At 35.3% G+C, this 15,485-nt stretch overlaps 1 protein-coding gene across 1 annotated transcript in view; it reads right to left on the minus strand.

Moving 5' to 3' along the window:
- The window catches only part of LOC107595370 (leucine-rich repeat and calponin homology domain-containing protein 3-like), a 30,715-nt gene that overhangs the window by 7,669 nt on the left and 7,561 nt on the right, over nucleotides 1-15,485 (minus strand). The window contains exons 3-17 of the mRNA XM_016285754.1: nucleotides 9,929-10,057; nucleotides 7,688-7,814; nucleotides 7,497-7,602; nucleotides 7,270-7,406; nucleotides 7,012-7,121; nucleotides 5,411-5,435; nucleotides 5,241-5,296; nucleotides 4,791-4,836; nucleotides 4,584-4,703; nucleotides 3,396-3,443; nucleotides 3,231-3,284; nucleotides 2,693-2,773; nucleotides 1,631-1,702; nucleotides 309-342; nucleotides 120-206 (exon numbers count right to left, since the gene is read on the minus strand). Of these exons, the coding sequence (XP_016141240.1) occupies nucleotides 120-206; nucleotides 309-342; nucleotides 1,631-1,702; nucleotides 2,693-2,773; nucleotides 3,231-3,284; nucleotides 3,396-3,443; nucleotides 4,584-4,703; nucleotides 4,791-4,836; nucleotides 5,241-5,296; nucleotides 5,411-5,435; nucleotides 7,012-7,121; nucleotides 7,270-7,406; nucleotides 7,497-7,602; nucleotides 7,688-7,814; nucleotides 9,929-10,057 (1,232 nt within the window). The remainder of the gene's footprint in view (nucleotides 1-119; nucleotides 207-308; nucleotides 343-1,630; nucleotides 1,703-2,692; nucleotides 2,774-3,230; nucleotides 3,285-3,395; nucleotides 3,444-4,583; nucleotides 4,704-4,790; nucleotides 4,837-5,240; nucleotides 5,297-5,410; nucleotides 5,436-7,011; nucleotides 7,122-7,269; nucleotides 7,407-7,496; nucleotides 7,603-7,687; nucleotides 7,815-9,928; nucleotides 10,058-15,485) is intronic.

Raw genomic sequence — 15,485 nt, forward strand, 5'->3', positions numbered from 1 at the left:
TTAAAAATCGTTCTGATCCCAAACTTTTGACCGGTAGTGTATGTGTGTGCATCATATGTTTATTCGTGACATCATGAAAGTCTCACAAAGCAGCAATCGGCTGCGTCAGATAAACAAACCTTTTTTCTTCTCTCGCTGACTGAGGCAGAAGAGGTAACTCTCAGGTCTCTGGCTGGGGCCACGGGAGGGAGACGGGGACTGGAGGCCTGCAAGACCACCCAAAAGTCACAATGGGATGTGGGGCAAAGAATTAAATGGCAAAACAGAAGGAAAGAGGAAGATCAAGTCTGATTTAAACAAACACATACCGGTGGGAGACAGCGAGCCATAATCTTCTCCTTGCTACAGAAGGAAAGAGAAAAAATAAAAAGGTCAAATCAGTGGAAATAACATGAATAACGAGCAGTGTATCTGTGGCGTGAATCTTAGAAAGATGTCCATCACAGATATATGTGTCCCTGCAGCACAAAAGCAGTGTTAAGTCGCTGGGGGATATTTGTAGCAATAGCCAACAATACATTGTATGGGTCAAAATTATACATTTCTCTTTTATGCCAAAAATCATTAGGATATTAAGTAAAGATCATGTTCCATGAAGATATTTTGTAAATGTCCTATCATAAATATATCTAAACTTAATTTTTTATTAGTAATATGCATTGCTAAGAACTTCATCTGAACAACTTTAAAGATGATTTTCTCAATATTTCAGATTTTCAAATAGTTGTATCTCAGCCAAATATTGTCCAATCATAACAAACCATACATCAATGGAAAGCTTATTTATTCAGCTTTCAGATGATGCATACATGAAAAATTGACCCTTATGACTGGTTTTGTGGTCCAGGGTCACATTTCTTGGCAGTTTTTGTGAGATTCGCCCTCATTTTTACAACACGTTTTTGATGCGAGAACGTCCAAACCCTAAACAAACATGCGCATGCATCAGCTGAAATCATACACCGTGTCCTAAACAGGCATGACGTGACACCTATCCAGCATAATTTCCTCAAATAATGGAAATACTGCTCACAAAATCAGTCAGTCGCAAAATATTTGATGTTTATTACAGTCAAACACGGTATTAACACGATTAGATATCAGATTTTTTTGTCACAAAAACAAGAACCAAGGAGCCAAAAACAGATATTTTGTTATTCAATGCTTGTCGCAGTTGTGGCTGGTTAGGATTAAACTCATTATTTACTGCATTCTGCCTGGTTATGTCAGGGAGTTAGGTCTGAATGCAACAGCAGTATCTTTGTGTAGTGAATTTAAATGGAAATACTGCTCACAAAATCAGTCAGTCGCAAAATATTTGATGTTTATTACAGTCAAACACGGTATTAACACGATTAGATATCCGATTTTTTTGTCACAAAAACAAGAACCAAGGAGCCAAAAACAGATATTTTGTTATTCAATGCTTGTCGCAGTTGTGGCTGGTTAGGATTAAACTCATTATTTACTGCATTCTGCCTGGTTATGTCAGGGAGTTAGGTCTGAATGCAACAGCAGTATCTTTGTGTAGTGAATTTATGAAAGTACAATCATCCACAGTAAGCTTATTAGCATCTATAGAGATAAAGTGATGGAGGCAGATCATCTCCAGGCTCTTGCGGTTCAGTACCTGCGGCGTACAGGAGAAGGCCACGGATAAAGTGGGAGACACACGGCCATCCAGCGGCACAGCAGAGAGAGACTAGCCAGCCAGAGCAATGCGGAGAGGGAGAAAGATACGAAACGAGGAGCGAAGTTAGGAAATAAACAGAGGGTTTGAGAAAGTTTAAGAAGAGTAAAAGATTTAAAGTTTGTTACTGAAAATGCTGCAGGAAAAACGCTAAAACAAATGTAAAATGCTTTCTTTTAGGGGTCATAATCAGCTTAAATTAAAAAATAATAATTTTTAAATGATGATGATTGTTAAAATGTAATCAGGAAACATGCATATTAAGATTATTTGCATTTATAGAAACAAAGTGATGGAGGTGGATCATCTCCAGGCTACAAACAAACAAATAATAAGTAAATAAATACAAATTATTATTATTTAAATTTACAAGCCTAAAATAAGTTTCGAGAGTAAAATCATCAAGAAAAATCCATAATAAATGTATTTGAATGAACAGAAATAAAATGTAGATAAATCATCTCTAGGCTGCAAACAAAAGAAAAAACATATTGAGAATATTTGTTATAAGATTATTTGTATTTATAGAAAAAGTAATGGTAGCGGATCATCTCCAGGCTACAAATAAAAAAAAAAATATATATATTATTACTTAAATTTACAAGCCTAAAATAATTTTTGAGATCATCTACAGGTTACAAACAGACAGATAAATTATTATATTATTATTATTTAATTTACTAGCTTACAACAATTTTTGAGAATGAAATTGTCAAATAAAAAATAACAACATTCATAATAAGCTTATTTGCAACTAGCGTGATGGAGGCAGATCATCTCCAGTCTCTAAAAAAAACAAACGAACAAAAAAACGAATAAAATTTAAATTTGTGAGTAGCTTTGCAACATGCAAAAAGTTTAATACAAAGGTTTTTTGGTTTATTAATGCACCTAACCCTAATTATGAGCAATGCTAATTGTGAATCAACATTAATCAACAGCAGTGTATGGTAGCCTCCCATTTAGATAGCTAGCTAGTAAACATGTCTGTGTGTCTTTCATCTGTTTGTGAGGGTCTGGCCTCTTCTTTATAGTGTTGGTATCTGTGTCTATCTCAAATATCAGTAGGGGCTCAAACTCACTCTGACACAGAACCAACATGACAGAGAGAGAAAGAGAGAAAGACAGGAAGGGAAGCAAAAAAAGCAGGGCAGGCGTGTTAAAGACGCTCGCCGGGAAAAGCAGATCTAATATTAAAAATGCACTCAGCAAGTTTTAATAATAATTAGATAGTAATAACTATCAATTACAAGATAAGGCTGGTCATATCTTAACAAAACAGCTTTTTCTTGTCACTAGTCACCATTTGAATCATGTGTCAAAAGAACAATTAAACGTAAACTTTTTAATTACTGAGTGCAACTTTAAAGGATGTTAGCAGCTCAGAAAAGCAGTTTCGATAAGAAATAACCTTAAATCTTGTTAATACATTATGCAAAGTTAAAAAGCACAATAGTGACGTCTGTTAAGGGAAGTGAGCACACAAGAGAAATGAGATGGTGCCGAGGATGACGCATGATCTGAGCTGATTGGCTCTTACCATGAAGAGGGCGGAGTCATCGGTGTGAGTGGACCGTCTGGAGGGGTACAGACTCTGGGGTGGGACAGTATGCATATGACTACAGCGCCACACACTCACATTCACACACACAGCAGGATGAAGTGATGGATAAAGTGATTGTGTAAATGTGAAGGAGACACTCACCTCACTGTCTGTCGGACTGGGCTTCGTAGGGCTCTGAGACGACTTGTGCTGAAAATACAAGATTTACTATCTCTAGAAACATCACTGGACACATTTGGGGAGAGTTTCAATCAGGATTTGGATGCTGAAGATCAATTTTCGCCCTTCAGAGCATCTTGATGTATTATTGCGGTAACTCTCGTTATACTAAATGCCATTATATTTGTGACCCTGTACCACAAAACCAGTCATAAGGGTAAATTTCTCAAAATTGAGATGTATACATCATCTGAAAGCTGAATAAATAAGCTTTCCATTGATGTATGGTTTGTTAGGATCGGACAATATTTGGCTGAGATACAACTATTTGAAAATCTGGAATCTGAGGGTGCAAAAAAATCTAAATATTGAGAAAATCATCTTTAAAGTTGTCCAAATGAAGTTCTTAGCAATGCATATTACTAATCAAACATTAAGTTTTGATATATTTACGGTAGGAAATGTACAAAATATCTTCATGGAACATGATCTTTACTTAATATCCTAATGATTTTTGGCATAAAAGAGAAATGTATAATTGTGACCCATACAATGTATTGTTGGCTATTGCTACAAATATCCCCCAGCGACTTAACACTGCTTTTGTGCTGCAGGGTCACAATTTGTTAACTATTGGGAAGCTTTTAGTAGACAAGACTTAAAGGGATAGTTCACCCAAAAATGAAAATGCCAATCTTTTACTCATCCTCAAGTTGTTCCAAGCTTATGAGTTTCTTTCTTCTGTTGAACACAAAAGAAGATATTTTGAATAATGTTGGTAAGCAAACAGTTGACGGTAGCCATTGACTTCCATAGTATTTTTTTCCCATACTATAGAAGTCAATGGGTACCGTCAACTGTTTGGTTACCAACATTCTCCAAAATATCTTCTTTTGTGTTCAACAGAAGAAAGAAACTCATATAAGCTTGGAAAAACTTGAGAATGAATAATTATTATATGTCGTGAAAAAGCATTTGCTAATACATGGCTAAATGTGACTACAGAGGTTGCTGGGGACATTAAACATCATCACACCGAACAGGTAAAGTCATACCTGTGAATTGCTTTTACAGACTCATTGTGTTTATAATCAAACTCAAGCAACTCTTTTCTAATTTAAAGAGTTTGCAGCACTTTTTTTGCAAATGCATTAATAATTGTGTGTATACCTTGACGTAATTCATAACGGCGTCTCTTTGCACTGATCTTGTTTTCTGTCTCTCCTCCTCATACCGCAGAGCCGCCAGCTGAGCTTCCCGTCTCACTCTCTCCACACCGCCACCAGAACGCTGACACACAACCAGAGTAAATTCAGTAAATTTCACGGTAAATTTCATTGACTGCATAACGAGATGTGAATGTAGAGGGACTCTCACCTGATTATGAGCGTATGAAGATGTGACCGCTGTATCTGAGCCACCACTAAAGAGACACCAATTGTTAGTGAAAACAGATATTTTACTTCTCTGTTTGATTTCTAATTCTTAATTTTTTAGCAGCCAAGCACCGATGATTCGTAGGCACCCATTGTAATAGTTGGCGTTCTTCTTGGGAAGTCTATGGCGTGCCATAAAACTGCTTGCGGGAAAGTTATAAAATTTGGCACGCAGATATAAGACAGTCTCAACATTAACCATAGCAAGTTTGGAGTCTCTAACTCAAACCCTCTAGCACCACCAACAGGACAAATTTGCACTAATGTTTATGCTAATAACTTTTGAACCGAAAAGTTTAGAAGCAAAATATTTTTTTTCTGATCCCTTGGCTCAGATCATCTTTAGATTACGCTGGCAAAAAGTTATGGAATGCAAGATGATTAGTCAAACCGTTCTTGAATAACGCGTGAACGAATTTTACAAAGCACGGCAAAATGGACGTGAGCCTATATCGCTGCAAAGGTTTAGTGTATTGAAACCAAACTTGGTGTGTTTTATAATAACCATGACCTGAGGTTAAATGCACAGTTTGCATGCATTTTTGCTTAGAATTTCTGAACAGTTTGAGAACACAAATCCTCTGCACTGAGAGACAGACAGATCAGAGAGAACGACATCAAATCATCTGAGATTTCACACATAGATATGTGAGCCTGCAGCACAAAAGCAGTGTTAAGTCGCTGGGGGATATTTGTAGCAATAGCCAACAATACATTGTATGGGTCACAATTATAGATTTTTCTTTTATGTCAAAAATCATTAGGATATTAAATAAAGATCATGTTCCATGAAGATATTTAGTAAATGTCCTACTGTAAATATATCAAAACTTAATTTTTGATTAGTAATATGCATTGCTAAGAACTTCATCTGAACAACTTTAAAGATGATTTTCTCAATATTTAGATTTTTTTGCACCCTCAGATTCCAGATTTTCAAATATTGTCCGATCCTAACAAACCATACATCAATGGAAAGCTTATTTATTCAGCTTTCAGATTATGTATAAATCTCAATTTCGAAAAATTGGCCCTTATGACTGGTTTTGTGCTCCAGGGTCACATATAGACTGCTAAAGGTCTAAAATTACTTTCTAACACCCATATCATCCTACAAGAGATTTTCTGGTGTCTAGATATGGCTTGGGTCCCTCCTCTAATATAATTCTGTGGTATTGTCTCCCTTTAATTATTTTATTTTAATTTTGTTGTATGTTATTTTATATTCTATATTTTATTTTATCTCAAGTCTTTGATTTTCTGCTCTCAAGTCTGTGCTGTTTTTTCACCCATTTATTTTATTTTACTTTATCTCAAGTCCTTGATTTTCCAGTTTCAAGTCTGTACAGTTTTTAACCTTTTATATTATTTTAATTGTATTGTATTTTATATTCTGTATTTTATTTTACTTTAGCTCATGTTTTTGATTTTCTGGCCTCAAGTTGATGTTTTTCGCCCATTTATTTAATTTTATTATACTTTTTTATTTTATATTATTTTATAACTTTTTTATTTTTATTTTATTTAATTTCATTTTGTATTTTTTATTATTTTATATTTTATTTGCCTTTAGCTCAAGTTTTTGATTTTCTGGCCTCAAGTTTATGTTTTTTGCCCATTTATTTCATTTTATTTTGCTTTTTTATTTTATATTATTTTATAACTTTTTTATTTTGTACTTTATTTTATTTTTTATTATTTTATATTTTATTTGGCACCACAAATAATAACCTGATTAATCAGAAAAGTAACAGCAACATTTTAGGTATCATAATTTGTAACCACTTAATGTATGTATCCTTATAAAGATGGTGCTTTTACCACAAACATCTTGAGAGCCACTTTGGCTCCTTGTATACAAGATCCACATATAAGTTTGTCAGATTTCCTGAGAAGTTTGATCTCTACATCATCTCATCTAACGTCATCCGGTTTTGCTGCAATCTCTCCTCTCTTCATACCTTCATTCCAATCAAACCAAGCTTTCATTCTGTCTGTGTCTTTTCCTTTCCCTCCCTTCTTATCTGCAGAATCGCCCTGCTTTGCGTGTCCTCTGAGAGATACGGTCGATAAACACCGGCTCAAATGAATGTGGGTGCGAGAGTGAAAGACAAGGAGGAGTTTATGCTCACAAAACCCAGTGAAATGAAGCGAGTTCTTACCAGGATCCGAAAGGCAGTGGCCTTCTGTCGTAGTCTGGAAGGTCTGATGCTGCTTTAAATGCCTCCATGTTCAGATATTTAAATATATGGATCTTTCCCTTTATACAGATCTGGAAAAAAATGGAAAAACACACCAATAACGATGCTTCTTTCTCAGAGGTGCGCTTAGCTTTTAAACAGTTCTCAAAGGCAATGCAAAAATATTTTTACTCTTATAAAGTGACGTATTTCTTAGATCAAAACTGGAATGTGTGTTACCTGTGCAGGTGGGCTCTGGAGAGGATTGTTGTCCAGAATGATGCTCTGGAGGTGTCTGAGATTGCGGTAGCATACTGGGATTGTCGTTACCTTGTTACAGGAAAAATCAAGCCGGACCAACGGCAGCTCGGCCAACTCTGCAAACCGATGAACACAGAAATGACACAACAACATCAACACAAAAACGTCACTCATTTCATTCAGGTGCAGGTGCTTGCGTTTCTGACCAGGAGGCAGGCGAACAAGGTGGTTTCTGCGGATGTTGAGGTCGCGCAGAGTTTCCAGCTGACCGATCTGTGGAGGAAGCGTCTGGATCTCATTACAGCTGACGTCCTTGAAGCGAGAGAGAGAGAGAGAGAGAAGTGATGAGTAATGCGCATGAGTGAGAGCAAATGTGAAGTTGACACACACCACACACCAGTTCGGTGAGCTGTCTGAGTTTGCCCAGATCCTCCGGCAGCGATACCAGCTTGTTATTGCAGGCGATCAGAACTTTGAGCGGCAGACGGCATAGATGAGCGGGAAGAGTGGACAACTGGTTCCGACTGCAGAGAGCAAACGAACACCAAGAGAATCAGAAACCGCAGGCTCCAATGACTAGATTTAAGAAAATATGAGTGGTACTTTCGCTTGAATAACTTGGAAAGGGCAATATAGTTACTAAAGAGTTTTGAATGATTTTATGCTGCTAACAGTGTTGCTATTGTTAACTAAAACTAGGGTTGCAAAAAGGTGGAAAATTCCCAGTAAATTTCGGAAAAATTCCCGAAATTTTGGAAACTTTCCAGAATTTTCTTTTTTTTTTGGAATATTCCATGAATTTTTGGAAAGTTTCCAGAAATTTACCAGAAATTGTCCACCCCTTTGCAACCCTAACTAAAACTATTAAAAATTAATTGAAATAAAAATATAAATATTAGATGAAAATAGTTAATATTTTATTTCTATTTTACTGTATTTATGCTATATTTTATTTATTTTTTTTTATTTTACTTGCCACCAAGCAAAAGCAAAACAGGACCTGATTACTCAGAATAGTAATAGCAAACTCTCCTCAACAAGATCTATCACAACTTGTAAACAAAAGTTCTTCATTTGTTAAAAAAAAAACGTTTATTATACGTTTAAAAACTATTATAAAGACGGAGACTGTGCCACACACATCATGAGAAACACCGTGGCTGCTTCTACACAAGTTTCAGTCACTTGAGAAGTTTGATCTATTCATCATTATTGCACCATACAATTATTCAATGAAAAACTTAAATTTTTCTGAAAACTGAAAAAAGTAAATTACTAATACTGAAAAAAATTAAAGCTAAAAAAAAAAAAGCTAAATTTAAAATAAAAACTGGAATTAAAATTAAAAGCTAATTCAAAATATTACATACAATAACAGTAAAAAAAATAAGCACTAATTGGTTTCTTACTGGTCTTAATCAAAAGAGCCCACATCTGTATTTCTCTACTGGATACTCTAGATATGACTTTTAATATTAACCTCTGGGATTTTTGTTTTCTCATTTTATGATCCTCCAGGCGAATTTTGAGAGTCGGATCGCCTAAAGTAATAACACGCCTCACACACGACTAAAAAGCCAAACGATATGAGGTGTCATTATGTCTGAACCCCAAACAGTGCAGGACCCGCTGAAGCTGAAGTTGGGTTGGAGATCAAAAGCATAAGCAACAGTACTAGTGATGCTTTCTTTAGTAAACACCACTAATTAACACTTGCTGTGCACCAACTGTGAGTAAGATATGGTTTACCAATGAGGTACTTGTCCTGCTGGTTGGAAGCTTTTTGGAATTGCGTAATAATAGATGGGTTAAAGGGTTAGTTCACCCAAAAATTAAAAATTCTGTCATTAATCACTTACCCCCATGTCATTACAAACCCGGAAAACCTTTGTTCATCTTCGGAACACAAATGTGACCCTGGACCACAAAACCAGTCTTAAGTGTCAATTTTTCAAAATTGAGATTTATACATCATCTGAAATAAGCTGAATAAATGCGCTTTCCATTGATGTATGGTTTGTTAGGATCAGACAATATTTGAAAATCTGGAATCTGAGGGTGCAAAAAAAATCTAAATATTGAGAAAATCATCTTTAAAGTTGTCCAAATGAAGTTCTTAGCAATGCATATTACTAATCAAAAATTAAGTTTTGATATATTTAGAGTAGGAAATTTACAAAATATCTTCATGGAACATGATCTTTACTGAATATCCTAATGATTTTTGGCATAAAAGAAAAATCTATAATTTTGACCCATACAATGTATTTTTGGCTATTGCTGTCTATGGGAGGGTCAGAGAGAGCTCTTGGATTTCATCAAAAATATCTTAATTTGTGTTCCGAAGATGAACGAAGGTCTTACGGGTTTGGAACGACATGAGGGTGAGTAATTAATGACAGAATTTTCATTTTTGGGTGAACTATCCCTTTAAATCTCAAATCATGAATTGTAAGAACAAATGGACTCTAGAACGTATTTTTTAACAAATCCAATCAATGTTTTTCATATCTCCAAAACTCCATGTTAAAACACCGCTGCCGTTCAGCTGTGGTAACATTTAAAATGGTTCAATACCAATATTTGAGATAAATATATTCTAGTGTTATGTTATGAATGCTGTGTCTGTGTACATGACCTGATGTTTAGGTAGGTGAGGGACTGTAGGTTTATCAGACGCTCTGGTAGTGAACGCAGGCAGTTCTGGTACAGGTTCAAACTCTCCAGCGACACAAACATGCACACCTCCACTGGCAGCTCTGTCAGCCTCCATGCTTGTGCGCAACAGTCATCAGTTCTGGCCTCGAGGCGAGACAACAGCAGACGGACTCACTGCAATAATCTTCAATCCTGCATCTCCCTCGAAGGATCCCTTCTAGATCAAATATCTCTCTCATAAGCCTTTTCAATAAAGCCACTGCAAAATAACACCAAATACAAGCCATATATTTCTAGCTTAAAATAAAAGAATCCTATTTTTTCTCATTTTGAAACAGCTACAGATGCAAAGTTGATTCAAAATGTTTAATACAAGAAGTAAAATACAGTTAAAACCCTAACCAGTTAATCTGAAAACATTAATCAACTGTGCTAATGCACATATACCTACACACACACACACACACACACACATATACATCCAGAAGTGCTGTTTTTTGAAACAGTTTAACCTTCTCCGTCACAACAATGAAGAACTAAACTGGTCTAATAACTTGATACGTAGGAAACTTACTGGCCAAGTACAAAATAATGCATTAATTACTGTGATATTAGTAGTGTTTCATGTTATATAATCAATGCATATCATGAATATTCAATATATCACCCAGCCCAGAATAAATCCACACTAAACTAAATTAACAAGGCCACAAAATTGAACAATTCCTACAAATTTCATGAACAATGCACCAAGCAAAAACCTGTTTTAACACAGTATAACAATACAATTTCTTGCTTTTGTAGTTGCACTTTTCTGTCATGGACACATCAAGTCACAACAGACAACAATGCACAAAAACCACCTCCTGCAAAACGAGGACAAGCTCATTCTTCTTTCTTTGTCTATGTCTGAGATGTGTTTGAGAGCACAGGAGACACGCTAGTGTATGTTTAAGTGCTCATCATGTAGCAACCAAGAGGTCTTCTGCGGTGAACTTGACATGCCTGCTTATATAAAGCCAAGAGGTTCTGTTCAAAACTAAGCATGGCGTGGGAAAGCGTGTAATTGCAATGTCTCTGACTTTTCGCAAGTAAACTGACATGACCACAATCCACAAGCACTCTGAGTGAGGTAACGTTTCTCAAACAACTCGTGCAAAGCTAGAATATATCAGCACCAAAATCCAAACACAATCAAAGAAAAACTAAACTTCATTCAATACTATGACATTATTGACACATGACTATTTAGCACATTTCATTCCCACGCTGTCATTACAGTTACACACACACAAAAAAAAGTATTTAAGGAATTTAGTACATGTAATAGGTTTTTTTTTTTTTTAGTTCTTCCCTCTTTGACAATATTGTGAATTACAAACTACAATGGAATATTTACATGCAATATTTTGTATTGAGGGGAAATTCACAGAGATTTCGTGATTCAGTCTTAAAAGGTTTATTAATCCAATTAAACAAAACCAAAAAGCAACAAAATGTTGATCTTAGATTTTTTTTTTATCAAAAACTCAATGTGGTTCCATTAAATCTCCTTTCGTACAACGCAATCAAAGCAAAAATAAAAATAAACAACCAATAAATAAAGAAAATAAATTAATAGCCTATAATTAAATAACCAACAAATAGCTAAATAAATATCCAATAAATTATTAACCAACAAATAAATAACCAACTAACAAATATATAACTAAAAAACTAAAAATAACACAAATATACAAGAGTTCTGGAGTCCTTTAGGAGTTGAAACCATCACAATAAAATAATCAATAAAGCAAAACAAAGGCACTGATATATTTCAAGATCAGTCAGTGCAGGTTTCTTTCATTTGAAACAGCTCAGACTTACATTTTAGTCTAAGACTAGGCTTAAGCCTTGTCTGTGAAACCGGGGGTAAGAGTGCTAATTAACCAGAATTGTCAAATAACTCTATTATTAATAGAACTGTGAGTCAAAAATTCACAACCAAACCTCCATCTATCTGTCAAGACTGCAAGATCAAAATATTTACTTCCATCATCTTGAAGCAAACTATCAACTAACTGACAAGACAACAACAGCAACTACCACTAAATAAGAGTCTGAAGTTAATTAATCAGTAAGCGGGGACAATCGCGCTCTGCACTGCTTGACAGTAGGGTTGTGACGGTGAGGACATTTTCCCACCGGTTAATCGACGTGTGACAACACCGGTAATACCGGTATCACCGCGGGGGCGTTCCCTCTTTTCCTCGCTTTTAAATAGCTTAACAGCGCCGTGTGCATTTTACTTCCACTTTCGAATTAGCGGCAGTTCAGCGTCAATTGCTTGAATCCAACAACAAAATACAACGTCAAAACATCACTTTAGCATATATAACATATAACTTTTATTAACAAAACAAATAAAAATACACCATGCTATAGGGCAAGCTATGCCTAATATGAAATAACAAATAACTTACATAAAGTTTAAATAGGTATACAAAACTGGAAATAGGCTAAGTAAACAATATATAACCAAATAAATAAGAAACGTAGAACAACCGTATTGTAAATATAATTTATTGTAAAAATCTACATAGTTGTATTCTGGTTATCAGTATTGTATAATTTAGATTTAAGAAGTTAGAATAGGTTTATATATATATATCATTATATAGATCACTAAGTTCAATTAAATAAAATTCATATCAAGTTTATTTGTATAGTGCTCTTCACGATACAAATCGATGCAAAGCAGCTTTACAGAAAATGTAAGTTTCTATTTTAAAGTTTCTACGTTAGGCTTATATTTAGTTGTAGCTTATCGGTGGTGCCTATGTCAAGTTGATGTCCATATGGCAGAAATATACAGTAAAAACCATGTAGTTTATATGTTGCGATTAAACTTAAAGCAAAATGTGGTAGTTATGTATGTTGCTTGAGGGTTGGACTCATTACAAGAGGACCCCAGATGTCAAAAACATTGTTTATTTAATCTCTGGCAATCACAACTGTCACTTGTTCGCCTAAATTTAATAAGTAGCCTTCACAGAAAAAAAGTCATTTTTGATAAACCTCTTATAGTCAGACTCAAGAGCCGATGCTAAACTGTTATTATCACCTTAAAATGACCTCATTAAAAAAAGACTCTGGCAGAAACAAAGCTATGGCACTCACAATCTGTCATTAGCAAACTCACAGCAAAGCAATAGAGCTATTTTTGGGGTTAGAGCATTGAAAGCTTTCCTTTATTTTTTTCCCGTCATTCCTACAGTCTGCATTTTTGTGAACCGGCTTTGGATGAGAACAAAATCAGAGAATGTTGTGTGCATCCCAGCATGCACTGCACAGACGATCAATATTGACACAGACACAAGACACCAAATGTGCTCAGGATCAGAGCTGTAGTCCTGAGCTACGATGACCATTTCCTATTTTCAGACCGTGCAACACAATTCTGGGCGGCTAACCGGGGTAACACTTACAAGACTTATAGGCTTTGTTAAATATGAGCTGTAATAATAGTGAAACTTGCATTAAGAAACACCACTTTCCGCTCTGTGACAAACAGAACGGACAAAGTTAAACTAACTTTATTCCCTAAGACATAAAGGTTAAAGTTATGCATCTACACAATGCAATTACCTCCTTGTGTTATATAGCTGATGTCTACAATAAAAACGTTTTTCTGCATCCATCTTCCCTTTGCAATAGTAATTTGAGACATTAAGCATCATATGCATTATGCTTTAGACTAAAATAAATTAAATTCTAATTTTCCCAGCAATTTGCGCACAACAAAACCACAAAGCAACTGTACACACAGAGATGTCATTGTGGTATTGTCATAACTTAAGAAGAGTAATGAACCTGTCTATCTGCATGCCGATCAATCAGGTAGTCATTTAGTGATTTACCAGTCATGATGCAAACACTTAAAACATACAGCAGTCCGCAAAAACCTTCAGACAGATGTTTATAAAGCCTGGACTGGTTTTACTGTACACACGACTAGGGATGGGTATCGTTAAGGTTTTAACGGTATTACTACTCTTATCGATACTGCTTATCGGTTCGGTACTTTAAACGGTATTCTTATCGGTACTTTTTGTTATTTATATATATATATATATATGACAAATTAAGAGCTGAATTAACATTGCTTTATGTTCTGAAATGTAAAATAAACATTTAATGAAATGAATATAAAACATCAATTTGTAAATGCACCAGTGTGCAGGAATTTTTAGTGTTTTATACATAAGATACAGTAAGAACATGAACAAAGAAACAAAGTATAACAAACTGACAAATACAATAAAACAAATATACAAATGAAATGAAATAAACAGTGCTGTCATTTTTCCATGAAGTTCTACTAACATTACTGTTCAGGTAAGTAATAGCCTACAAAAGAAATCTAAAAGTAATCTCTAAGACTCTAAAAGTCAGAGCTTATCGATACTCCGGTCTTTTATAATTTAGCCCCGGGACCGATTAAATACCGAGTTTCGGTACCCATCCCTACACACAACTCATTAAAGAGGTTTTATGCAACGTACAATATAAAATATTTTATAAACATATGGGGTCCTATACAGCTCACACTGCTTTCCTGATTGCGATGAAATTTAAATCACATGCCCGAACATGTCTAGAAACTCCTAAACCGTGAGGCCTGCACCTGTATGTGTCAGATAAGCACGCTACATTACATTACAGTAGGGCCTGTTTTAATATGTGCGGAAGAGGCATGCATTTAACGATTTTTATGAACAGTCATAGTGCTAATATTGTCCTTCTCAGTCACTATGCACATACATGTGTTTTAAAAGGCAATAGATAGATTGGTATAATAAATGAAGCATCTGTTCATCTGCTATAGTAATAAAATACAATATTAACATCAAAACCTCTTAACAGGGTCTATAGACTTGTGGTGGTATTCGGTAATGCGATATATCACGGTAATGAATATGCACGATGTTGTTATGGTGGGCACTTCTAAATACCGTGAATAATTATATATTACAAATTATTCCGAATTTTGAATGCATTTTAAGAATACTTTTCCCATCAACTGGTCAAAATGCACAACACGGCTGTATGCTGCGTGAAAGACGCGTGCGCACTCTGACGTAAACGAGCGCGGACGAGAAGCGCACAGCGGAACATGTGAGAGACGCTCTGGAGGAAAGCACACTTTCACTATCTGACAGCAGATGCCGCTAAACTGCAGAAATAATAATAATAATAATAATAATAATAATTCATTTAAATGCAGCCGCTACCCCAGAAACCCTGTAAACAAAGCAGCTGCACTACTTTCTGTTTCTGAATCGTGTTTAAATGATTTAAACAGCCATTCAGATTAGTGTATTTGCTATGATCTTCATCACCGCGCCAAACACTTCAATATTTAGACTTAATAGGCTAAATCTGGACTACAACATGCTCTAGTTTAATCTGGACTACAACATGCCCTAGATATTGTTTGAAAGTGTTTTGTTTCTTTATTGTTCGGTCACACTTTACATTAGGGCTTCATTAGTTAA

Source organism: Sinocyclocheilus grahami, unplaced genomic scaffold (genome assembly GCF_001515645.1).
Source record: "Sinocyclocheilus grahami isolate Dianchi unplaced genomic scaffold, SAMN03320097.WGS_v1.1 scaffold201.1, whole genome shotgun sequence".
NCBI classification, from domain to species: domain Eukaryota; kingdom Metazoa; phylum Chordata; class Actinopteri; order Cypriniformes; family Cyprinidae; genus Sinocyclocheilus; species Sinocyclocheilus grahami.